Below are 24,863 nucleotides of genomic sequence, written 5' to 3'. Positions count from 1 at the left end.
GGGTGACTGTCCTCAATGGGTCATTTTATAGTCTCAGTCCTCTGCTACTCTGATTATAAACCAGCCAGGGAACTGCAATGCCTGCCTGGGTCTCATCCTGACATAGAGACGTGGCCATTGCACAGCTCCATCCTACGCCACCTCTGTGCTTGGGACACAAACCCTGCAGAGAGGGGCTGGTGTTGGATTAGATCATCCCTCCCAGACGCAGCCCTTGCTCTGCCTCACCCTGCCTGGAGCTGCTGGAAGTGGTGGGAAAATCCAGGTCTGAGTGCAGGGATGAGTAATGCTGGAGATATCTCTTTCTTCAATCGATACGGTGCGTCCTCACACATGCCAGAGCTGGGCAAGAGTTTTTGTTTTGGCTGCTTTGGGAAAGAATTGCATTCTTTTAATATCTGAAAACAAAGATTTACCACAGGGGCAAAGAGACCACACGGGAAGGTGCTGCAGAGATAACCAGAAATGTCCGTAAAATGCATTTGCGTGGGAGCTCCTGAGCAGCCTCGAGACATTTCCCTCACTCAGGTTGTGGAGCACACATGGCCACACATCCAGGAGGGCAAAGCACTGTGCTGCGGCAAGCGTGGACAGGCTGTGCTTGCCCAGGCCTCTCATCTCTCTGATTTTGCTCTCAATATATATTTTTTTTCTTGGGAATCAGGGGTGCATTTGCTTTGCAGCAAACCATGCCTGTGTGTGCGTTTGTCTGCCTTCCTCTGCATCCTTCTGGTGTGAGACAGCCGCATGCTTCACTCTGCATCCTCCCAGCGCTCTGGTCCTGCATCCCTCAGCCTTTGGGTGCGAGTCCCACTCTGCAGGACACCCCTTGACACCCCCTGCCACGCCCGTGCACCCCATTTTCACCCTGCCTCTCTCCCTTGTCCCTGGATTACCTCTGCGCATCTTCCCTTTGCCCCAGTTGCTGGGTGCCCCCCTGCACCCTGGTCCGTGGGTCTCCCACATCCCTGAAGCCTACACTCTCCCCTTCACACCCACTCAGGCTCCCTCAACAGGGCCTCCCTGCACCCCCACTCTTGCCCTTCCATCCCATGGGGTCTCCCCTCGTCCCACACCCCCTCCAGCAAGGTGTCCCCACATCCCACTCCATCCTCCTGCAGGGTCTCCTCGCATCCCACCCACCACAGGATCTCCCTGCATCCCAGTGCTGCCCTCCCCCTTCCTCGGGGCCTCCCTGCATCCCACCCCTCCTTTGGGGTCTCCCGCATCCCACCTCTACTCCATCCTACTCCATCCTACTCCATCCTCCTGTGTGCTCTCCCTGCATCCCACTCCATCCTTCCCTCGGGCTCTCCCCGCATCCCACTCCATCCTTCCCTCCCCACTCCATCCCCCCCCTCGGGCTCTCCCCCCATCCCACCTCTCCCCCCGGGTCTCCCCTCCCCGGGGCGGTCCCGGGCGGAGCCAATGGCCGGGGAGGGGCGGTGCCGGCGCTGCCGCCGCATTTATCGGCGGTGCCGGGCGGTGGCGGAGCCGTGGCCGGAGCCGGGGATGGAGCCGGGGGCGGGGGGAGCGCTGGCCGCCTCGCTGGCCGAGGGGCTCATCAAATCCCCGCGCCCGCTGATGAAGAGGCAGGCGGTGAAGCGGCACCACCACAAACACAACCTCAAGCACCGCTACGAGTTCCTGGAAACCTTGGGGAAGGGCACCTACGGGAAGGTGAAGAAAGCCCGGGAGCGCTCCGGCAGGCTGGTAAGGATCCCCCGCAGCCCGTCCGCGGCGCATCCTCGCCTTGAGCCGGGGAGGGGTCCCTGAGCATCCTCCCGCTTTGAGCAGTGTGGTACCGGCGCGTCCCCGCGGTGTGTCTGCTCTCCCTCATCGCGCCGGTGCACCTTCCCCGCTGCATCCCTTCCCCTCCCCTCCTTTCGCCCCGCTGCATCCGTCCGGTGAATTCCCCCATGTCCTCTTGCACCAATGCATCTCACTCCACTGCATCCCCACTACCTCCTCTCACCCCGGTGCATCCTTACCCTCTCCTTCTCTCGCCCAACCACCTCCTCTTGCCTCACTGCATCCCACTCCCCCGGTCCCTATTGTCCCACTGCATCTCACCCCAGTGCATCCCATCCTCCCCCGCTTTTGCCTTGGTGCATCCTCACCCCAGTGCATCCCACCACCACCCTCTCCCCGGTGCACCCTCACCCCAGTGCATCCCACCACACCACCCTCACCCCAGTGCATCCCAGCTGGCCCCAGCAGCCCCCTTCCAGCCCCGATCCCGACTCGGGCTGCAGGGAGGTTGTGGTGTAGCCCGCAGCGCCCTCGCCCCACCACCCCTCCTGGGGGCTTTGCTGCTCCCCTCGCCCACTTGACCGCATCGGGCTTCCAGGTGAGAGGAGCCCGCAGGTATCCGGCAGCAGAGAGCAAATATTGCACTTGAGTCTGAAGGGCTTTTCCCTTCCTCTTGCCCTGGTTCACAGTTGCGTTTGTGTGTTGGCTCTCGGTGTGGGGCACGTAAGCAAAGCCAAGCCCCTCCGAGCCCTGGGTGCTTGAAATTGTCACTCAATCAGCACCTCAGCCCCTCTGAAGCAAGTGTGCAATGCGTGGCTCAATCCAGAGCACAGATCCTGCTGGGAGTGTGCAGGGAGGGGTGGGGGACCCTCACCCCAGGAAAGCGCGCTGTCCTGGCAGCCCTGTCCTTTAGGAATCTGTAAGGGTTTAGTTGAAGGTGATTTCCTTGCCCCAGTCAGTCCCGAGAACCCTGCAGTGTGGGTTGGGATCCAGGAAAGGCATTTGCACACCAGCCTGGCTTGAGACCACGGTGAGCAATGAGGGTCCACCTGCAAGCGGTGAGACTGCCCCAGTGAGGCTCTGAAGGCTGAGCAGAAGAGCAGAGCATGGGACTGGATCGATAAGTCAAGGAAAACAACTGTAAATCTGAGAGGTTTCATTGTGTAAAGCGACAGCTCTTAATTAAGCCCTATCTGCCATTTCCATTAGCCTATCTGATCCCGAAGGAGCTGCTGGTTTGCTGCATAATCAGGACCTTGAAATGCAGCTCCCACACACAGACCTAGAAGGATCCCTCCCTTGGGATGGGTGAGAAGACTTGGTTTTCCCTGGCTGCACCTAACAAAGCTTGTCCAAGGAATCTCCAAGCTGCTGGAAAACATACCTTTCTTTGGAAGCCCTTTAGGACAGGGACTCATTGGCCCAGTGTAATGCAAATTAAATACACAGGCTGATGACTTTTCAATAAATGCCGGAGATGGTTAAAGGCTGGACTTGTACCTCCTCGAGCTGGCCATTTAGGAACAGAAGGCTTAACCACAAATCTCTCCTCTTCCCACAAATTCGTTCTTGTAGCGCTCAGCATTTCCGGACCTGTTTAATCTTCAGGCTTATCCTGAGCAGGGTGGTTATTTGCTCCTTCCCTAAGTGGCTTTCACTTCCTAAACACCAAGGTGTGAGCGCAGGTACTGCTGTCTCCGCTGGTTACCCCTCATGGGCTGCGCAGATCTGACCAAGTTACCGGTTACCAGCTGAGGCTGTACAGCTGGAGCTGTTCCATGCGAGGTTTTTGCCTCTGGCTAATCCATAGCTGCCTCTGTCAGATGCACTGGGTATTGAACCATCTCATTTTATGCCTAGCTTTCTTTTTACCTCCGATTTTAACCAACCTCCCTGGCCTTAGCTCGGAGCAAGGTCTGTCTCATCAGTTGGTAGACCAGGCTCCTGCAGCTGAAGGATTTTTGGGGACTTCCATGAATTTTCTTTGTTTGAAAACCCATTATTCTCTGGTTAGAATTCCTTTACGTGGTACGATGCTTGTGCATTTTGGTGGGTGCTTCTGCTGAGCGCCCTTCCCAATCCTTGGAAAACTGTCGGCCCTCTAAATATCAGGAAGGCAGGGAGGGAGTTGCTGTTTCTTTTTCCTTTTCCGTTTCAGGTTGAAGAGTCAGTAACATGTGCCGTGGTGGTGCAAACTGGCTCCTGCACCTGTGTGCATGGCAGCATCTTGCCTTTTTTTCCTCCCAGCCTGGTTCCCAAGCCCTGGCCTGCAGCCAAGGCAAATAGAGGGACCTCCCGTGGGACTTGCTTCCAGTGTCGGAAATGTATTTGTGGGCTTGAGTGGTGTCAAGGGGAAGCCAGCACCTGGAATATTCCAAAGCAGCAAAACTGCTTTTGATCTCCAGTAAGGGGCGAACCCCGGTCTCTTCCGTAGTGGGTTGTAATCCATATTTCATGGAGCATGAAATGCTGCACTTGCAATCTGGAACAACTTCTGAAGTGCTGCCTGGGGTTGTAGCTTAATGCATCTTTCAGCAGCTGCTGAAAGTACTTGTTCTGCCCCCAAAATCTTTAATTAAAAGCCTTTTTGACTTGGAAAGTACTCTCAAGTTCTCAAGGCTCCTGAAGCAGGATTTCCCAGGGCTGTTTCCTGCAGGAGGCTCTTCTTAGAGTGGTGGAGGAGCATGTAGGCTGTGGCGGTGTCTGTCCCTGAAGCTGTTGGGTTTTGCCTCTGGGATGGCCACGCGTGGCCTTTTCTGTCTCAAAGGGAGATCCTCTGCTGTCGGCTCTGTTAGGTAGGGGATGTTTTGGAGCCAAGCTGCTTCTTGGCACCGCTAGGGAAGGATGGAGTGGTCAAGGCAGTAGCCTCCCTGTCAGGGCTTGAGTGGCAGATAAATCAGCCCACCCTGAGTGGCTGGTTCAGGCTCTATTGTCCGAGCTGTGGACCCTAACTGTGCTTTACGCCGGGCTTGCCTGTGGGCAGCGCTTGCAAGAAGAGCCCTGGGGCTCCAGCAGCGCCCTAACTGCTCTTGGAGGTCACTAACTGCCAGGCTTATGGGTGAGGACCTCCTCTGGCACTGAATACAACCAGCCGCGTCTCTTAAGGCTTCCCTTGCTGCCAGCCTGGAGCCACTTTGACTTTTTATGAGCTGTGGATCTTGCTCTGAGCCCCAACTCTGCAGTGGAGGTACGTGAGCATCTTGGTCAGCAAGCAGAGGTGCTGCGTGCACTTCAAAATGCTGAGGGCTGGATGTTGAGCTTTAGCTGGAGTGGAGGGAGAGATGAAAAGAGTGCGTCAACAGGAATTTGGGAGGGCAGCAGCAGGCTGATGTATTACATCAAGGCTTTGCCCGCATTCTAGCAGGGGTCAGGTAATCAGGGGCTGGAGCTAAAAATTGTTAAACTTTAACCTGTTAACCTAGCACAAAGGTCAGGGGAAAATAATACCTGGCTTTCAAGAAGCTATTAAGTACCTTCAGTATTGCTTTGTGCAGAAACTTGGTCCTGGGTTATTGAACTTCCTTTGGCCAGAGTCCATTCTGCTTGGTTGCTTCAACCCTTTGGGTTGGTGCAGGCATGATGCTTCTCTTGGGCACGGGAACTGTTGTCCTGGCCAGTGCTGGCCTGAAGTGGCTCAGCCCAGTGGAGATATGCTCTGGGGCCAAAGGGTCTCTGTCTGTAGGCTGAAAACTGTCTGAGCTCTGAAAGCTGGCATGTCCTTCCCCTGTGAAGACATCGGTGTGGCAGCTGAGATCTGACCACTGTAGCTGCGGGCGTGATGGACTTTTCTTAGCAAGGGTTGCAAGCTTGCTCTGAGCCCTTTGCTGCTTGGCAGGGTGGGTTTTGAAGAGCGAGGCTTCCAACTCCCTCAAACCAGAGGGAGATGAGGCTGAGCATCCCTCCTGCACAGCCACAGGAGGTGGAGGAGGGTCCAACACAGCGTAGCTGTGAGCATCGCTCCTGCTCTGGCAGCTGGGGCCAGTGGGTGTCCGTGGCCCCTCTCCCGGTTGCTGGGAGACGGGTGTGGGATGGAGGGGGTCCCTTTATGGGATTAATGCTGTTCCGCATTCTTGTCTGATACAAAAAAGAGGTTTTGCTGGATTCAGTTGTAAATTCAACCCTAGGAGCACATTGTCTGTCCCCAGCTCCTTTGAAAGAGGATTAGAAGGCATCTATTCTCCAGCACTTACTCTTCTTTCTCCTCCCCTTTCAATTTCCTTGTAGAGGATAACTTGGAAACCCAAGTGAAAGCCTGGAAAGCAGCTCCCATCGATGGTGCTGGGTCTCCTGGCTGCCTGGAGCACCATCCTGTGCCTAGGAGGGATCTGCTCCTTAACAGGAAAATTTCTCTTACCTGTGCATAATCGGCTCCTTGAGATAAGCATTTGTGAGGGAAACAAAACCTGTTTATTTCATTTTCATGACCTCAAGAAGACGTTGTTATTATTATCTTCCAAGTCATGTGTGCAGGTCACATTCCTTCAGCTGGCCGCGGTCCAGCGACGGCTGTAGCCTGGGACACAATTCCTGTGAGAAACGAGGAGCAGGGCTGCGCTACCTGCGGGAGGAGGCTCGGGGAGCTCCTCTCTGAGGAGCTGGCGGCAGGTTTCCCTCAGGGGGAGGCAAAGGGAACTTCTCCCTTGTGCACAGCAACGGGACTTGGAAAACATAAAAACCCAGTTGAGAAAGTTCACTTTTATTGTAGTGGCTTCAGTGGAGCCGTGCGGCACGGCTCTGCGATAGAGGGTGGAGAAGGTGGGCCACTGATCTTCAGCTTGTGAGCCCCTTTCTGAAAGAGGGGAGTGGGTTTCTCGCTCTGTAACAAGCTTTGGGAAGCCACGACACTCCATGCCCTGACAGCAGGGTGACCCTTTGCACGTGTGTTTATCTGCAGGTGGCTATCAAGTCAATCCGGAAAGACAAAATCAAGGATGAGCAGGATCTTGTCCATATCCGGAGAGAGATTGAGATCATGTCCTCCCTCAACCACCCCCATATCATCGCTGTCCATGAAGGTGAGCCCTCCCCTCCCTTTTCCAGCAGCATTCCAGCTGGGCACCAGGGCAGGATCTGCAGCGAGGATCTTGGTGCTCACCGCTCTCCTCCCTCTGTGCATTCCCAGCAAAAGCCGTTCGCCGGTGACTCAGTGTCGGCAGGGAGAGCAGATGCTGCTGGGCTGTGGCTTCCCCATCACACTCCCCCGCTGAGGGGAAATACCTGCTCCAGAAATAGCCGCTTCCCATCCCATCCCCTCCTACCCGTGGAGGGAAGCCGGCTCCAGAAGTTTGTCTTTTTCTGGGGGCTGGAAGTATTGGTGGTGCTGCCAGCAAGAGGCTGTGCCGTGGGGCGAACTGGTGGCCAGGATCCCTTGCAAACCCTTCCGATTCTTTGGAAGCTAATCCTGGTACTGGAGTCCTCATTCCCTCCCCTGGGGCATAGGAAAACCAAACCACAGGGTGCTGAGAGAGCTCCTGGTGCTGCTGAGCTTGGCTTTATGGCAAAGCTGGGCTTTGCTCCCGGGTTGTTAGGGCAACATTAACCAAAGGGGAGCTTCTCACGTTCTAGCTATGACCACCCTTAGAGCAAATCTCCAGCTGGATCGGTCTTTGGGTAAACACCAGGTTCTTTGGCTGCAAACCTGGTGTGCCCCACGCTCTTCCTCAGGGCGGCTTCTGCTGGGGCTCGTGGTGCTGAGCCGGCGTGCGGTCAGCACCTGCGTTGTTGCCGCCTCGCTGGCATACGTGAGGTATCCAGGGTCCTTTTGTCCTCTAGACAAAAGCAAGTGGCTTGGCAGCTCCTACGTGGTGTTTGCGAGGACTGAGTCATGCCGACTGCTGGAATTCAAAAATATTGAGGTAGCTTTCTGCAAACAGGAAGAAAACGCTCTGTCTTTTGGCTGGAGATTGAGCCTTGTCGGGAGCAATGGGAACGAGCAGAAAGGCCACCCGGCATGCTTGCCAATAGCTCCGTCACCTTCCTGATTGGCAGGGCTTGCTCTAGCAAAGAACTACATGTCTTAGTCACCTTCTGGCAGAGCAGAGCCTTTTCTCCTGTGCTCTGTGGCCGCAGAGGCTGCTTGGCCAGCAGCCCCGGTGGCACTGTGGGTTGCAAGTGATGCCTCTGGCTGTCCCCCATCTGACCTGCAGGTACAGAAACCCTGACCCCTTGTCTTCAAAACAGTCTGGTTTTTGCCTTGAAGGCAAAGGCTATGGGGTGGGCAGCGTGTTAGGGTTGGTCAGGGCTCTGCCTGCTCATTAAAAGGCACATGCTAATGTCCCTTAGCTCTGAGCATCCCCCCATAACACCTTGTGGCTTTCTGTCTCCATGCAGTGTTTGAGAACAGCAGCAAGATCGTCATCGTGATGGAGTACGCCAGCAAGGGGGACCTGTATGACTACATCAGCGAGCGGCAGCGGCTGACGGAGCAGGAGGCACGCCACTTCTTCCGGCAGGTCGTGTCAGCCATCTACTACTGCCACAAGGTGGGTTGGCACCGTGCTTCCCGCTGCCTTCCCAAGGGGAGAGAGGAGGGATCGGCTTCTGTGTGCTTGGGGGCTGGCTCAGGGCAGAGGCGCAGCAGCTGCCGCTGGGCACGGATCCAGTGCCTGACGGGGAAGCTCAGCCTGGGCTGGGAGGTGAGGGGTGCTTGTGGCCGTTGGCATTTCTTGGAAGAGAGGTTAATCCTGTCGCTTATCTAAAGGGTGTGGCGGCCCTTGGGCTCATGTGGAGGCAGTGCCTGAGCAGCTTTTGGAGAGTCCTTGCCTTTGCTTTCTGCCGCTGCAGTGTGGGGCTGACTAACCTGCTAACCTGCCACAGAGTTCTCAGCTCCCATCCCAGCCACCCAGAGGGACCTGCCCAGGGCTGTCTGCTGGGGCTGAAAGCCGAGCCCTGGCTCACTGCTCTTGTCCCCTGAAAGGGGTGTAAAGCTGTACAGCCCCATCTGGGGCTGAAAGACAAGCTGTGCCTGCCCTGGAAGGAATGTTGAGCCTGTGGGTTTCTCTGGAGGATGCTCTAAGGTCATGCCTGTGTGTCCTGGGTACCCACATGCTCTGGGCGAAAGGGGGAATTGAACAGCGTAGAATCAAAGAATCAGAAGGGTTTGGATTGGAAGGAACCACAAAGCCCATCTGGTTCCAACCCCTGCCATGGGCAGGGACACCTCCCACTGGATCAAGTTGCTCTGAGTCCCATCTGACCTGGCCTGGAACCCCTCCAGGGATGGGGCAGCCACCACTGCTCTGGGCACCCTGGGCCAGGGCCTCCCCACCTGAACAGCAAAACACTTCTTCCCAAGATCTCATCTCAATCTTCCCTGTGTCAGCTGAAAATGATCCCCCTTGTCCTGTTCCTGCACTCCCTGGTCAGGAGCCCCTCCCCAGCTTTCCTGGAGCTCCTTTCAGTCCTGGAAGGACTGCTCTAAGGTCTCCCTGGAGCCTTTTCTTCTCCAGGCTGAATAAGCCCAAGACATCCCCTGAACCCAGAGCAAACTGGGGTCTGGCTTAGCTGGGCAGCAGCAGATCACAGCGAAGTGTGGGACTGTGCCCGCCGTGACCTGGCAGGAGGTGGCACGGCTGCTCTCATGGGTGTGTGGGGAGGGTGCAGGAGCCCAGCGTGGCGCCTGTTGCGGGGTGCCACCCTGCTTGTGCCTCCGAGCAGCACGCAGAGCTCGTAGCACCCGTGTCAGAACATGGTTTATGGCCCATCCTCATCCACACACCCAGGTTTATTTACTCCTCCTCTGATTACTGTCACCCTGTCTTGTTTGCGTGCTGGTGAACGGCAGTGACCTCCCTGCATTGCCTGACTTTCCCTTCCTTAAAGAAGTCGTAAACTAAACCCACTCTCCCTCCCCTCATGCAGAATGGGATCGTTCACAGGGACCTGAAGCTGGAGAACATCCTTCTTGATGCAAATGGGAACATCAAGGTGAGAGGCTAGCAGAGCCTGGCCACGCTTTGGGTGTCACCCACCAAAGTGGGGGGCCTAAGGGATGCCACCAAAAGGGGGGTCCAAGGGATGATGCCCAGTGTGGGTGGATGTGGGTGGCTACAACACCCCAGTTTCCCTAAAGCACATGATTTTTTTCTGCTCTGGAAAGCATCTGTCAGCTCTGGAACTGGTGGCATTGGCCTGCAGTGCTGTTTGCCCAGGAGATGGGGAGCCAGGAGGGTGCCTGTACCCCCCCCGCCTTCTGTCTGCCCCCGGCAGTGCAGCAGGAGAGGCTGCAGGGGCAGAGCCTTGGTGCTGCCTATTAAATCCATAATGTATATCTGACTGCTGATAAGAGGGCAAAGTCTGAATGCTGAGCTTGGAGCATGACTGGCTCGATAAGAAAGTGATCTTCCAGGGAAACTCCAGGTCCCTGCATGTGCTGGCCAGGCTGGTGGAGAGAGTTGTGGGACAGGTGCCATCTGCACTGGCCCTGAGCGATGCTTTTCGCCTTGGCCAGGAGTGCTGCAGCCTCCTCGGGAGGAAGGGCAAGGCTGCAGGGGGGAGCTGGCGTGGTTGGTGATGCAGGCTGCAGGGCTTGATCTCTGCGAGGGTAATTTTGCAATTGGAAGCTCGCAAGCAGGGACTGTACCTTCTGCTCACTGTGAGGTGACGGGCATAATGAGGATAATGAATGCCTGAGTGCAAGGTGGGGCAGACAGGGACTGAGGCAGCTTCCTGTGGCTGTGAATGAGCTGGAGGAGAGCCCGGCAGCCTTCCCTCTAACTACACTCTTGCGGCTGCCTCTGCTCCCAGCGTACTGGTGATGGGGCTGGAGGGGCAGAGCTGCAGGGCAGCTGCTGCGGTGGCTGGGATGAGCTTTTTGGGAGGGAGAGAGGGGCAGGAGCAGCCTCAGGGGTGGAAAACCAGGCTGCTGCTGCTCCCTGAGCAGACTGAGGGCTCCCAGGACCGGTGTGCTAAGGGCAGCCAGGGTTTTAGCCAAGCTCACAGCTGGAGAGCTTTGGGTAGCGATGCTGCTCCACCTGCAAAGGGGAACGTTGCTGTTTAATAACAGCTGTAAACGTCTCTCTAGATTGCAGACTTCGGCTTGTCCAACGTTTACCAGCAGGACAAACTTCTGCAGACTTACTGTGGCAGTCCTCTCTACGCATCACCTGAAATCATCAACGGGAGGCCGTACAAGGGCCCCGAGGTAGGTGGTGTGCCTCATTCTCTGTGGTGGGGTGTCTTGCTGCATCTCCGCTTGGACTCAGGAAAACGATGGGTGTTTTCCCAGTGGAGCATCACAGGCAGAGCCCTGCCTCTGGGGTTTGGGGTAACAGCTCCCCTAGGACCAAGGGTTGCATGGTCGGTGTGGGGTGGGACGTGGTGGGATGCAGGTGGCTGGACCTGCCCCACTCTCTGTCCTGCCCCACCGCTGCTGCCACCCTGGGAGCTGTTGCTGAGGCTCTGATGGGGAGCGTGGCCAGGGTAGTCTTGTCCTGCTGTCCTGCTCCAGGCTCTTCTGTCCCTCTGGCAGGTGGACAGCTGGTCCCTGGGCGTTCTTCTCTACATCCTGGTCCATGGCACGATGCCATTTGACGGCCACGACTACAAGACTCTGGTCAAGCAGATCACAAGTGGGGACTACCGGGAGCCCACGAAGCTCTCTGGTAAGCAGCCCCCGGCTACCCCTTGCTCCTCCGCTGCCCCCCGTTCCCTTCAGTGCTTGACCTGCCTCTTCCCCAGATGCCTGCGGGCTGATCCGCTGGATGCTGATGGTGAACCCAGAGCGCCGTGCCACCATTGAGGACATTGCCGCGCACTGGTGGGTGAACTGGGGCTACAAAGTTCCTGTTGGAGAGCAAGAGCTGTATCGGGATAGCGAGTCCCCCCTGGCCACGGTGGCAGAGTGGCTCCGCCGCTCCTCTCGGCCCCTCCTGGAGAACGGCTCCAAGATGCGATGCTTCTTGAAGCAGCACATCCCTGGCGTGGCCCTGGAGCGGCAGCGCTCCCTCAAGAAATCCAAGAAGGAGAACGATGTCTCCCACGTGCTGCAGGAGGTGGCCCTGGCCCCGGAGAACCCCTCCAAGTCCATCCTCAAGCGACCCAAGGGCATCCTGAAGAAGAGAAACTCCTGCGAGCAGAAGGTGCCTGGCCCTGGTCCCCCACCAGCAGCGCCCACAGGAGAGACGAGGGGTGAGGATGATGAGGTGGCTGCTGCAGGACTCACACGGATCCTCTCCTCCGGGACACTGCCTTGCAGCACGAGCGCTGGAGCAGTGCCCACGGCTGTGCCCAAGAAGGGAATACTGAAAAAGCCCTCAACAAGGGAGTCGGGGTATTACTCATCCCTGGAATGCTGTGAGTCTGGGGATGTCCTGGACACGGGGAGCTTGGACCTCGATGGGAACGTGTTTGCTGACAACCCCTCCCTGGACCAGGGCCCCCAGGGTCTCCCTGCCCGTCGGAAAGGCATCCTCAAGTACAACGGCAAGTACTCCTCGAGCAGCACGGAGCCAGGGAGCCCCCCCGGGCAGGGCTTCGGGGGCTTCACCGAGGTGCCCCTTCCCCAGGCGCCCCGTGCCCGCCCGTCCAGCGCCGTGAGCGAGGACAGCATCCTCTCCACAGAGTCCTTTGACCAGCTTGACCTGCCCACCCGTGTCCCCCACGGTGGTGGGAGCATGCGGGGCTGTGTCTCTGCCGACAGCCTCCTCCGACTGGAAGAGGAGGAGGAGATGGAGGAAGGGCGCAGGCTGCGCCGCTGGACTGTCACCCATTGCCGGAGCCCTCTGGGAGAGAGCAGCTTGTCCCTGGCAGGCTGTGAGGATGTCACCGATGTCTACCGGCGTGCTGTGGCCGTCAGCATGAAGCTGAGCTGAGGGTACCTCCTGGCAGGACTCCCCAGGGTGGTGGGTGTTGGAGGGGGGACTGAGCCCTCCCTGCCCTGGGGCTGCTGGTGCTGCTGAGCCCTATCCCGTGTATTTATTTTGCAGCCTTGTGCCCCAAGAAGCACGGTTGTATGTGGGGAGGGAGCTGCGGTGGCTGTGGGGCACTGAGAGGGGGACATCAAATGGACCAAAGCCTTGTGTGACCCAGCCACCACCCCTGCGGAAGGGCTGGGGGGTGTCACAGAGGCTCCTCGCTGCCGTCCTTCCCTTGCAAACAGGCTCATCTCATGGTGGGAGGGGAACCAAGGGGTTGGGGGGGATATTTTTTTTTCATTGCACTGTTGTTTTTGGCTGCACAAGGTGATGGATGGGGCAGGTGATATACCTCAAACAAGCTGGAGATGTAGCAGGGTGCTGGTGAGGGGCTGAAAGGTGCTGCCCTGGCTGCTGCCTGCGGGCTGGGCTCTCGCGATGTGCTGGCAACAGGGTCCAAATTATCCAGGTCCCGGCTCTTCCCTCTCCTGCGCTGAGAAACCCAACTGGATCTGGCCAAAACCCCAGCCTGAGAACATGCTCTGATGCCAACATCTATTTTGTTTTAGTGTTGAAAGGAGGAAAAAATAGTGCCTTTGGAGAGGCACTGCTTCTTTATTTATTGCCTTTGTCTGACTTGATGTAAAACTTCGGCAGCACAGGATGTGTCTGGCTCCGTAACAGCCACCCAGCTGTTTTTCACGGGGAGGTGGAGGTGTCTTTGCCGTTGTCTCATGTGCCACATGTCAAAGCTCCGTTGCACTATTGCCGTGTGTTCGCTGGCCCTTTCCCTTCTCCAGGGAGTGTGTTTTTCCCCTCCTTCCTACAAAGTGATGTTGAGAACACCATTAAATTAAAAGCAAATGGTAGATCTGTTATTCTCTCGATTGCTGTGCTGCTGCAGCGTTTGGGTGCGCGGGGAGGGGAGAAGGGGGTGAAGCTGCCCGTCCTGTCCCAGCCTGGTGGCTTCTGGCTGCTGCGCTGCTCCTGCTGAGATGGGGCTGTGCGTGGTCTCTCCCCAGTGCAGGTGAGCACAAGTTTGCTCTGGACATGTGTCCTGAGAGGTGTAACATCATACAGCATGTGCTCAGCCCCTCCAGGGCTCCAGCACTGTGTCTTTTCTCCAGCTCTGGGGCTGCTGTGTGGGCTTCAACTGGGCTTCTACCGGTGCCTCCCCCCGGTGCTGCACGGTGCTGAGCTGCAACTTTGCACATCCCTTATTTAGGGGCTCGGCATCCACCGGGACGGTGACGGGACGGTGACTGGCTGCAGCTTTTAAGGCTGAGCAGCTGCTGCTGGAGGCAGGGAAGCTGCCAGCACTGTGCCTCTGACCCAGAGAGCAATGAACAAGCTGAGCCCTGTGTTTAGGGAAAACTGGGAAAGAGGGGGATGGCTACTGAGGATGATGGGATGGGGACACGGGTCTCCCTGTGGGCAGCTCTGCTCCCACACTGCACTATCACAACGCTGAGTGTGTGTGGGTTTAGATTTGTGAACTATCTGCAGGTGTCGGTGGCCGGAGCTGCCACCTCCTTCTTGCAGTGCCTGCAGGTGCCTCTGCCGGAGAAGGGATGAGGCTGAGCCCCAGCAGCCAGAGCTCTGCCGCGGTACGTACCATCGGTCCGTCTCCTTTCCTGCCCTCCTCCCCAGCTTCCTTTATCCTATTCTCCTGCTGTGGCATTGAAACCAGTTTTATTGCTCTATAAAGCACTGTAACAATTTCCCATTTCCAGTGGGGTTAATAGGAGACATTTCAGGTCTTCTCCGCCCCACTGCGAAGAGGCTGAGCCACGGGGGCAGGAGGGCAGCGATGCCTGCCAGGAATGCTGCCCCTCATTCCCTGGCTGAGGCTGGAAGGGGGTGTCACGCACGCTCTGCCCCCCACTGCGCATTCCCTGCGTGCTTCCCGTGCCATTAAGAAATGCTGGAGAGCTTAAAGCCGCACCGAGGCCATCCAGCTGAGCCAGGGCAAAGTCCTGGTACCCTGGGGGCCACCGAGGCGTGATGGGCTGAGCTGGGGGCTGCAGCACCCATGGGTCCGGGGCATGGAGCATCCCAAGGTGGAGGTTGCGTTGGGCTGAGTTTTTAACAGACAACGATGGCCAGAGCCTACTTTTTGGAAAGCACCTGTGGGTTTGGTTTCTGGAGCGTCCTGGGCTGTTGTGGTCCTGTTTTGTTAATGATTTGCAAGAAAACATTCCTACATGGCAGTTTCTGAGCCAGGCTGAGCTGTGGCAGCTCCAGGTGGGTACCGCATGGTGCAAAGCACATGCTAACCACCCCCTCACGTGGGTCCCGGCTGGCAGAAGCTGCTCTTTGCACTGGTTTGGGAGTGGTGTCTCGGTCAGCCCAGCACAGCCTGGGCTCGTGGCAGCCCCCCCGGAGCTGTGGTGGGAAGCAGAGCCCCTGCCCGCCTTGTCCTGGGCTGCAGTGATGTACAACGGGGGAGAAACGCAGTTGGAGGCTCCCAGGGCTGGAGCTGGGGTGAAGGAGGCAGTCTCAGCCCACAGACACCTCGGCCGGGGGGAGGGGGCTGCAGTGACCCTCTGCCTTCCCTGCTGGTGCCCCCTCCCCATGCTGTGCCTGTGCTCCCAGCATTCCCCCACCAGCCCTTGGAAACACTCCTTTCATCCCATCCCTGTCAGGCCCTGACTATTATTAACAGCTTTCTTTTATTCAGCCCTTTCATCCCAAGGATTCACAAACCCTTTGCTTCCCTCTGCTTCCCAAGCTTAGCGCAGCCTCCCCACCCCATCCCTGCCGTGGGTGTTTGAAGTGGGTTAAAATGACCTCAGTGGCATTTTGCTGAGAAAATGCCATTTTTTGGGGGGTGACATCAGCCATCCTGCTGTGTTCTTTCTGCCAGCGCAGGCAAGTGCTAGCTTGGCACGTAGGAGCGGAGCTGTGCTCCTGCCCGGCTGCTTTGAGGGAATAGGAAATGGGGAGAAACAGCCAAAGATAAATTGTCCTGGATGATGAGGCGATGCTGGAGAGCTTTGAGCAAAGTGTGGTGCCCTGTGGATTTACGGTGCAAGCTTCATTTGTCCCCGCCCTGATGGGTTATTTGGGTGAAGCCACTGTGCAGCAAGCACTGGGGCTGCTGGGGGACCCCTCTATTGCTCCACAGGATGCTGGGTTTGTACTGGGGGAAGCTGGTCGGGGTAGGGTGGCCCTGGCCCAGGTTGCCCAGAGCAGTGGTGCTGCCCCATCCCTGGAGGGGTTCCAGGCCAGGTTGGATGGGGCTTGGAGCCCCTGAGCCAGTGGGAGGTGTCCCTGCCCATGGCGTGGACCTGGATGGGCTTTGAGGTCCCTTCCAACCCAACCCATTCCATGATTCTGTTATTCTATGACTTGGCACATGGAGGAGGGTTGGGGTGAACGCTCTGGCTATGTCTTGGTGGGTTGCTTGCACCCCAGGCATGCTGCACCGTGCACCGGCCCAGACCTACAACCATACACTCGTCTGGAGGCTGTTTTGGGAGTCACATCTCCAAGTGACATCCATGAGCATCTACAGGGCCTGTGTGCTCTGAAAATGGGGAGAAAAGTGTATTTTGGGATGGGGTGGTTGGCTGGAGGAGGGGAAGCGAGCAGCTTGGCTGTCGCTCCCACCTGGGCTGGTTTTCCTGGCACTGGGGAGCTGTCGGCACTCCCTTGGCCCCGGGGAGCTGCCGGGGCCCTGAGTCACCCCGTGGCGCCGCGCTCCTGCCTGGGCTTGTGCCGGGGAGCCCGGATGCGCCGAGCCCATATTTGGGGCTCAGAACAGGACAGACAGAGCAGGCTTGGGGGGAACGAGGTGTGGGAAGGGAGACGTGTGCCTTCCTGGAGGGGGGCTGCTGGAGAACGTGTCTGCACCGGTACAGCCGGCAGCCCCGCTGGCATCACCGAGAACCGTTCTGCTGGTGAGAGGGTGGCAGTGGCAGCGCCAGAGCCTGCTCTCATTAGTAACTGATTAGGGGAGGTTTAGATTGGGTATTAGGAGCAATTTCCTTACAGAAAGTGACGAAGCCCTAGCAGAGGCTGCCCAGGGCAGAAGTGAAGTCCTAATGATGCCAAGGGCATGGAGTAGATCAAGGAAGCCCAGGCGGATGCTCTGGGGTTTTCCTATCGGCTCCCGCTGGCTGTGCCTGAGCCACTCTACCGTTCCTTCTTGGAGAACACTCCTCTTGCTGGTTCCCCCCTCCTCCAGATTTTCTTCTTAAGCATTTTTGTGTCTGTCTGACGCACCGTGGGCCCCGAGCCAACAATATTTCTAAGACATTTTGTCATAACTTTGAGTGCTAGAACAATTAACACAACAAAGTTTAGATGATTCTTTTGCATGTGAGGCTTTCAAAGTAGAGCTTTTTGTTCTTTTTTCAGGGTGCCTCCACTACTACCTGTTTGATTCCTGGATGTCTTTGAAGATCTGAAGAAGAGAAATCCCCACATGAAAGTCCACCCATCTTCAATGACACTTTGCTGCAGCCTGAAGCAGCCGAAAAAGGGGGAGAAAGCAGCACACGGACACTTTGATTCTGTTTCCCTGGAGCACAAGGAATGGTTGCATCACATTTGAGCCCAAGACTTAAAAAGGTAATCCTGTATCCTGCTGGGGACTCAATGAGATGAGCACCAGGGACCACCTTGAAGTCCCAGTGCCATTGTGTTTGGGTCACAACAACCCTGAGTGGCTCCAGGCTTGGGGAAGAGCGGCTGGAAAGCTGCCTGACAGAGAAGGACCTGGGGGTGCTGGTTAACAAGCGGCTGAACATGAGCCAGCAGTGGCCCAGGTAGGCAGGAAGGCCACCAGCATCCTGGCTGGGATCAGCCATGGGGTGGCCAGCAGGAGCAGGGAAGGGATTGACCCTGGGCTCGGTGCTAATGAGGCTGCATCTCGAATCCTGGGTTCAGTTTTGGTCCCTCATTCCAAGAAGGACATTGAGGGGCTGGAGCGCGTCCGGAGAAGGGAACAGAGCTGGGAAGGGTCTGGAGCCCAGGGGTTCTGGGAGCTGCTGAGAGACCTGGGAATGTTTATCCTGGAGAAGAGGAGGCTGAGGGGAGACCTCATCGCTCTCTGCAGCTCCCGGAAAGGAGATTGTGGTGAGGTGGGTGCTGAGCTCTGCTCCCAAATGGTGAGTGATAGGGTGAGAGGAAATGGCCTCAAGTTGTGCCAGGGCAGGTTTAGATTGGATATTGGGAACAATTTCATTATTGAAAGAGTGGTGAAGCCCTGGCAGAGGCTGCTCAGGACAGTGATGCAGTCACCATCCCCAGAGGTGTTAAAAAAACATGTGGCTGTGGCACTTCAGGACGCGGTTTAGTCGGCACGTTAGAATTGTGTTGATAGCTGAACTTGATGGTGTTAGAGGTCTTTTCCAGCCTTAACTGTTCTATGATTCTATGCCCTCCTGAAGCCACAACGGTGCTGCTCGGGCCGCTGGTCTCTGCCAAAGGAGGCATCCTACGGGATGGGTGACTCTGCCCATCTATCCAGAGCAGCAGCTCCACAGTCCGGAGGCGAGCGGTGCTGAGGCTCTGGTTCTCTCTGCAGCTGGGCGGGACAGAAGGGTTTGGGGAGAGAGTGCTGGAATACAGTTTGCAGCTGAGGGACCATCCAGCCATCTCCTGTCCTGCCCCATCGTGCAGCCCATGAGCGGATGGGACATGAAAGACACACACACGGTAGGACCGCCTGTCCCGTGCTGAGCTGCCACGAGGGCCGGGCACACGGACTGCTGCCATATGGCAATAAAACCCCACACGCTTCTCAAGTCCTTCATATGTGTGCAAAGCAGGCACGGGAGGCACAAAGCCGGTGGGGCTCCTGCAAACACATCCGTGGTGGCTCAACCGCCTGGCTGGGTGCACCGTCCCCGGCTGCTATCGCCGGGCGAGAGCGGGGCTGCGATCGGGCTCCGCAGGGACGTGGCACACCCAGATGCTGTCTCCTTGCCAGGCTGCCAGCTCTGCCGTCCCCACCGGAGCCGGCTGAACCGCTTTCTCCATGTACAGGCTTCTTGCAAAAGCAGGTGAGGCAAGAAAGGATCTCGTTTTTCCGGGGGCAGCAGCTGGAGGGGCTGGGGCTCAGCACCGCTCACGCGTAGGGCTGTGCTGCTGCGGGAAGTTCCCAGCTGGGATGCAAACCCATTCGTGATGCGGCAATGATGTGCCAACTTATGCAAAGTCCGTGAGCAAGAAGCAGGCCTCCTGGCAACTCTGTGTTAGGTCTTGTGAGTAGATGGGTATTGGCATTCCCATTTTACACCTGAAGAAACCGGAGTCACACAGTTACTGAAGATGCAAATGGTTGCCTCACTGGATAATCAAGGTTGCCTTGGTTGGCTGGGCACCAGCCTCTTGAATTCAGGACCCACCAGGTACAGCCCTTTCAAGAAACCTGCTTGGGTGCTTCTTTGCATTCAGAGGCAACCAGATCTGCTGGGAAGATCACCCTCCCCACAGCTCCCAGCGGTGCTGCACTCCCTCCCCATGTGAGACACCGGACAAGCTCCCTCGTGGTGCTGCACTTGGGGATGGAGGTTCCTGGCTGTTGCCACTTGGGGATATGGTTTAGTAGTGGACAGGTATGGTTGGGCTTGATGATCTCAAATGTCTTTTCCAGCCCAGTGATTCGATGATTCTCTATGCAGAAAGGGCTCTTGGCAGAGGTGTTTCAGAGCCTCCTGCTCCCTCTGTGCTGGCTAACGGCAGCCCTGTGCCTGTTGCCGTGCAAACCCGTCTGGGAGGGCTGTGGGGTTGGAGCAGAGCCTCACTCAGGGTCTGGCTTTGCCCCAGCGCACTGTCCTCAGCCTGGGCGCTGCGGAGATGCCATTGCGGTGACACAGTGGTGAGAGAAGGTGTTGGAAGCCTCAGTGTCCCATGGGGCCACCTGAGTCACTGCACTGTCAGGGCTTTGCCCCAGACAGGTCACCCTGGGAGCCGCGCTGCCCAAGGAATGATTGCCAACAGCTTGTGCAAACCTGCGGTGCTCCATGAGTTGCCAAAGGGTTGAGAGTGGCAGTAGACAGGGAGCTACCCTTGATGCGGTGCCACAGCTTTGCCCCCCGCCCTGGGCAGCTGGGAGGGCACCAGCTCGACTGCGAGGGCCGTCACGGACCCTCCAGGAGCCCTGGGGTGGGCAGCAGCGCCCTGAGCCTTTGGCCAACACCTAAGTCCAGGTGGTGCCTGACATGGAGCACCAAACATTTCATTTATTGAGCTGAGGACAACTGTGTAAGGCTCAACGAGGCCGAGGGCCGGGTCCTGCACTTGGGTCACAACAACCCTGAGCAGCTCCAGGCTTGGGGAAGAGCGGCTGGGAAGCTGCCTGGCAGAGAAGGACCTGGGGGTGCCGGTCAACAAGCGGCTGAACATGAGCCAGCAGTGGCCCAGGGGGGCAAGAAGGCCACCGGCATCCCGGCTTGGATCAGCCATGGGGTCCCAGCAGGAGCAGGGAAGGGGATCAACCCCTGTGCTCGGTGCTGGCGAGGCTGCACCTCGAATCCTGGGTTCAGTTTTGGGTCCCTCAGAACAAGACAGACATTGAGGAGCTGGAATGCATCCAGAGAAGGGAACAGAGCTGGGGAAGGGGCTGGAGCACAAATCTTAGGAAATCAATTCTTTTTTTAATCTTATCTAGCTGTCTTTCTCCCGCTTTCTCCTGTGTGCCTTTCTCTCCCTGCCTTCCCCTCCCTCTGCTGTGCTTTGTAGCTGCCTGACAGCCCCGCTTCCCCCCTCCAGCCCTTCGCTTTGATCCTAGGAAGAAGCAATTGATCCTCCTTATCTTTATTGTGGTAGAGACATTCCCAGCACTGCCCTTAATTAAATTCCTCTTCATTTTCTTCCGTAAGCCTTTCTTTCCCCAAACTCCAGACAAGTATTTGTTTTTAGATGTGCAATTAAATTATTAGATTGGCCATAGCAGGACTCAGATCTATGGCGCTCTGCTCCGGGCGGTTCGGGGGTAACCACGGGGCTTTCCCCCTGCTCTTTCTCCCCACGCAGCTGAGCTGTGGGCTGCCGGGCTCGTACAAGCTTGAGGTGCTGCTGTTCGTCCCGTGTGGCCAAGCGTAGGAGCTCAGGCTCCAGGACAAGCCTGTGGCAGAGGGACAGCGTGCTTCTAGCAGCCTGCGCTGATGGGATTGGCCATTCCAAAGCCTGGTGTCCCCAGGAGCTGCTCCGCAGTGTCGCTGATGAATCTCTGCTGCATGCAGACTATGCGCAGGGGTGCCCTGGTCCCCCCTCCACCAGCAGCAGCCCTGGGGAGGGAGAAAGTTGCAGCCCATGGGGTGATGGTGTTCACCGCTGGGCGCTGAGCTTACCGAGAGCATCTCCTGGGAAGTGTCCACATGCCCTGTCGGCAGCTGAAGTGCCTGTGTTGGGTGTATGGTGACAGTCTGGAAAGCAGGAGGTTCTCCAAACCACGTCCCATGCATGCAGGCAGCATCTGAGACCACCCAGACCAACCTACCTGCCCCTGTCTCTGTTTCAGACCAGGTCTTGCCCTCGCTGAGCAGCTGCAGGAGCTCACAGCAGGAGATTGGAGTCCTGAGCTGTGGTTTGAACTGCAGCAACTTGGAGGAAAGCGGCTGTGTGGGACATTTTTGTGGTTTCCTCCCCACCTTTCCCTGGCCACAGGAAAGAGAAGTGAAGCTGCACATGGGGGCAGGCAAACCCCAGCCCCGATGGGGATGAGGGGGGCAGGACGGGGTGGTGACAGCAACAACTTGTGCCCTGCTGTGCTCTGGGGAGGACCACGGTGGCATCGGCACCGGCCATGGTGGCAGAGGCAATGGCCACGGTGGCGTTGGCACTGGCCAGAGAGGAATTTGCACTAGCCACGATGACACAGGCACTGGCCAAGGTGGCACAAGCACTGGCCACCATTGCTCACACCAGGTGGGACCCAAGGTCCCTGTAGCCGGCTGCTGGCTGTGGCTCTGCACTGCTTTAAGTTTTTCCGCTCGGAAATTTTTCCTCCAGACACTTTGACCTCGGGGGCAGCGAGTATTTTTCATGTAGATCAGTCGAAATTCCCCCGGAGACAGCGCAGGAATGCGAAGCATGTTATCCTTGGTACCAGCTCTTTCTTCTTACGGTCTAAGCTTGGCCACGCTGGGTCGGGGGGAGGGGATGTCTGGGGTCCCCGCCGTCTTTCCCATTGATGATTGCCAACGTCTCTCCCCTCCAACCCCTTTCCTCCTCCTCCTTGGGAAAACTCCCCCTCTGTCTCGCCCCCCCTGTGCTTTGCCTGGGTCGGTAGTCCCGGTGGGTGCCTGGGTGAGGGTCTCCATGCCAGGGTTTGCAGCAGAGTGAGTGTGGGTGAACCGGGAGAAACGTGGTGCCAGCAGCACCCCAAAAAGGAGGTGAGGGCCTCCAGATCTTGGTGCTCCTCTCCTGGGGTGCACAGGGAGGTTCCCAGAGCCATGAGGATGTTGTAGGGATATTTTGGGAGATGCACCCACAAAGCAGAGGGCAGCAGATACGTTATTTTATCATTTGAGGCTTGTGCAGCTGGAAACCTGACAGCATAACTCTAGCAAGATAAATTGCTGCCTTCTTCATCTCTATTAAGTGCAATTACCCCTTAGATACCAGAACAATTTATTATTATTCCTTCTTCCCAGCTCGCTGCAGTGACAGGTGATCACATACATACAATCATGGAATGGTTTGGGTTGGAAAGGACCTCAAAGCCCATCCAGTCCCACCCCTGCCATGGGCAGGGACACCTCCCACTGGATCAGGGGCTCCAAGCCCCATCCAACCTGGCCTGGAACTCCTCCAGGGATGGGGCAGCCACCACTGCTCTGAGCAACCTGGGCCAGGGCCTCCCCTCCTGAACAGGAGAAGATTTCTGCCCAAGATCTCATCACAATCTGCGCTCTTGCAGCTGAAAATAGTTATCCCTTGTCCTATCCCTGCACTCCTCCGTGAGGCAGGATGAAGGACCCAATGGTCCTGTCCACCTCTCTACTCATGCCATGAGGCTTGGGGTACCCTTAGTTGGCACCAGCGGTGTGGTTGCCATGCGGCAAACCAGCCCCAAACTGGGAATGAAGGGAAATCCTGCAGAGGGAAATGCCCCTCCACCTATGCCAGCTGGAGAGGTCCCACCCCACCAGCTTGGCCGCCGCGTTGGTGCCCTCCTACTCGTCTCTGCCTTTCCCACTGAGCTCCCACTTTCCATCCTCGCTGCACGCAGCGGCACCGCCTCTGCGCACACCCACGCCAGCTCCGCGTGGTGCGGCTCACAATGGATCTGAGCTGCTCCTCCTGTGGGAAAAGGGCGGCTGAGCCCCAGGGCCCCCCGGGACCAGGGCCATGAGGGTCCCCGTGCCCGGTGGCACCAGCTCGCTGTGTCTCGCAGCCACCGGCGCCCCCGCTGCCCCTGTCACTCTGCCTTATCCCACTCTCAATAGCGGACTGGGAGCCCAGCTGCAGCTATTACATAAAATGCAATTAGCAACTCCGGCGAGGGAGGCCTGAATGGCATTAAGGAATTCCTCCCCGGCTGACGTCAAAGCTTCACCTCTCCTCCTGCCACTTGCACAAAGGGGGCCGTTATGAGGCCCCCCCGGCCCCGTTGTGCTGGTGCCCGCTGGGAGAATGCGAGTCCTCAGGGAGCCCCGGGCTGCACACGCCATAAGGGAATTGTCTGTTGGACACCAGCAGCTCCCTGCGCAGGGTTTTCTGGCTCCTGCCTCCCCCTCGCCAGCCATGGGAAGATGCCAGCAGGTTCTGTCTGCCAGCTGCTTGCCTGTGAGAGTGGGGTCCGGCCGGGTGCCCAGGCGTGGGGAGCAGGAGCATCATGGAATGGTTTGGGTTGGAAGGGACCTCAAAGCCCATCCAGTCCCACCCCTGCCATGGGGATACCTCCCACTGGATCAGGGGCTCCAAGCCCCATCCAACCTGGCCTGGAACCCCTCCAGGGATGGGGCAGCACCACTGCTCTGGGCAACCTGGGCCAGGGCCTCCCCACCCTCACAGCAAAACATATCTCCCCAAGATCTCATCTCAATCTCCCCATTTGCAGCTGAAAACCATTCCCCTCATCCTATCTCTGCCCTCCCTGATCAAGAGCCTCTCGCCCAGCTTTCCTGGAGGCCCTTTTAGTCCTGGAAGCTGCTCTAAGATCTCCCCGCAGCCTTCTCTTCTCTGGGATGAACAACCCCAACTCTCTCAGCCTGTCCTCGTACAGCAGGATCATCTTTGAGGTTCTAGGATGTGGAGGGGTAGCAGGGATGTCGCTCCTGGCTGGTTGACACAACCCAGCCCGTGGGCTCTGCTGCTCCCGGGCCAGGATGGAGTGGAAGTGGGGACCAGCCCAGGCAGCTGGGCAGGGGGACAGGCAGGGATCAAAGGTCTTAATTCCTGCTGGGATGGCAGTGACCCAGCAGGCTGGAGGAGCTCTGCTCACCGCCCCACGTGCTGCCAAGGAGGCTGCGGGCACTGGCTGGTGCCAGGACACGAGCATCGTGGTGTGAATGCCCAAAAGTGTCACAGACCGCTCCCCAACGCCTGGTGCCTTCCACGGCACCCCAGGGCAGCTCTTCCATCAAGAAGAGCTTTACTCTGCATCCTTAGGGCAGCTCTTCCATCAAGAAGAGCTTTACTCTGCATCCTTCACCACGTGCCCAAAGCCAGCTGCCAGGAGCGGAGGTGGCACAGCTCCCACCCCACCACCTCCTCCACTTCGCCGAGGACACAGCGCTTGCTGGTGCGGAGCTGTGGCACATGCTCTGCGCTCGGACACCCCATTGCACCCACCTCCTGCTGCAACACCACCTTTCCCACGAGCTCATGGACACCAGAGCTCCTCTCCCCACCCCTTCCAGCCCCTCCTCGCTGCTCCTGACTCCCAGCGAGGGGAGACGGGGCAGTGCAGGCAGGAAGGGGTTAAAGCGCTAATTGGGATGCGGGACCTCACCCTGCCCTTACTCTGCATTTAGGGAGGATGCTCTGGTCGGTTCCTTTTTGGCGGAGGCGGGGGCCCCCCTGCGGCCGTGGGTCTGCAGTCCTCATCCTCATCTTCATCCCCATCCCCAGCCTGGCCCCTTCCCGGTGGGAAGCCGAGAAAGGCAAGGAAGAGGCTTTCCCCCGTTCGCTCCGCTCCTGCCTGCAGATGTGGGGCAGCTGCAGCCCTGGGAGCAGGCAGAGCCAAGCAGCGAAGCGAGGTTTAGGGAGCTGGAATGCAATTCCTCACTGATTCGCTCTCACAGGTATTTCGTGGTGCAAAAGCTGCCCTGGCACTGGTGCAGCCTGTACCTTGTTGGG

General features: G+C 57.7%; 1 protein-coding gene across 1 annotated transcript; it reads left to right on the top strand.

Moving 5' to 3' along the window:
• The first annotated feature begins 1,476 nt into the window (after positions 1-1,476).
• NUAK2 (NUAK family kinase 2) lies at positions 1,477-13,472 on the top strand. The gene is made up of 7 exons (XM_009568131.2): positions 1,477-1,713; positions 6,647-6,767; positions 8,083-8,234; positions 9,613-9,678; positions 10,775-10,894; positions 11,222-11,354; positions 11,431-13,472. Exons 1-7 carry the CDS (start codon positions 1,513-1,515, stop codon positions 12,561-12,563), a joined length of 1,926 nt encoding a protein of 641 aa, XP_009566426.2. The 5' UTR covers positions 1,477-1,512; the 3' UTR covers positions 12,564-13,472.
• The last annotated feature ends 11,391 nt before the right edge of the window (positions 13,473-24,863 follow it).

This window comes from Cuculus canorus, chromosome 24 (assembly GCF_017976375.1).
Source record: "Cuculus canorus isolate bCucCan1 chromosome 24, bCucCan1.pri, whole genome shotgun sequence".
Taxonomy (NCBI): domain Eukaryota; kingdom Metazoa; phylum Chordata; class Aves; order Cuculiformes; family Cuculidae; genus Cuculus; species Cuculus canorus.
This window is presented reverse-complemented; position numbering and strand designations above follow the sequence as displayed.

Excerpts from the sequence above, each read along its gene's own strand:
- NUAK2 (XM_009568131.2), top strand. The coding sequence starts at position 1,513 with ATGGAGCCGGGGGCGGGGGGAGCGCTGGCCGCCTCGCTGGCCGAGGGG. Across the intron at positions 6,768-8,082 it reads TATCATCGCTGTCCATGAAG|TGTTTGAGAACAGCAGCAAG; the intron begins GTGAGCCCTCCC and ends GTCTCCATGCAG. Across the intron at positions 9,679-10,774 it reads ATGCAAATGGGAACATCAAG|ATTGCAGACTTCGGCTTGTC; the intron begins GTGAGAGGCTAG and ends ACGTCTCTCTAG.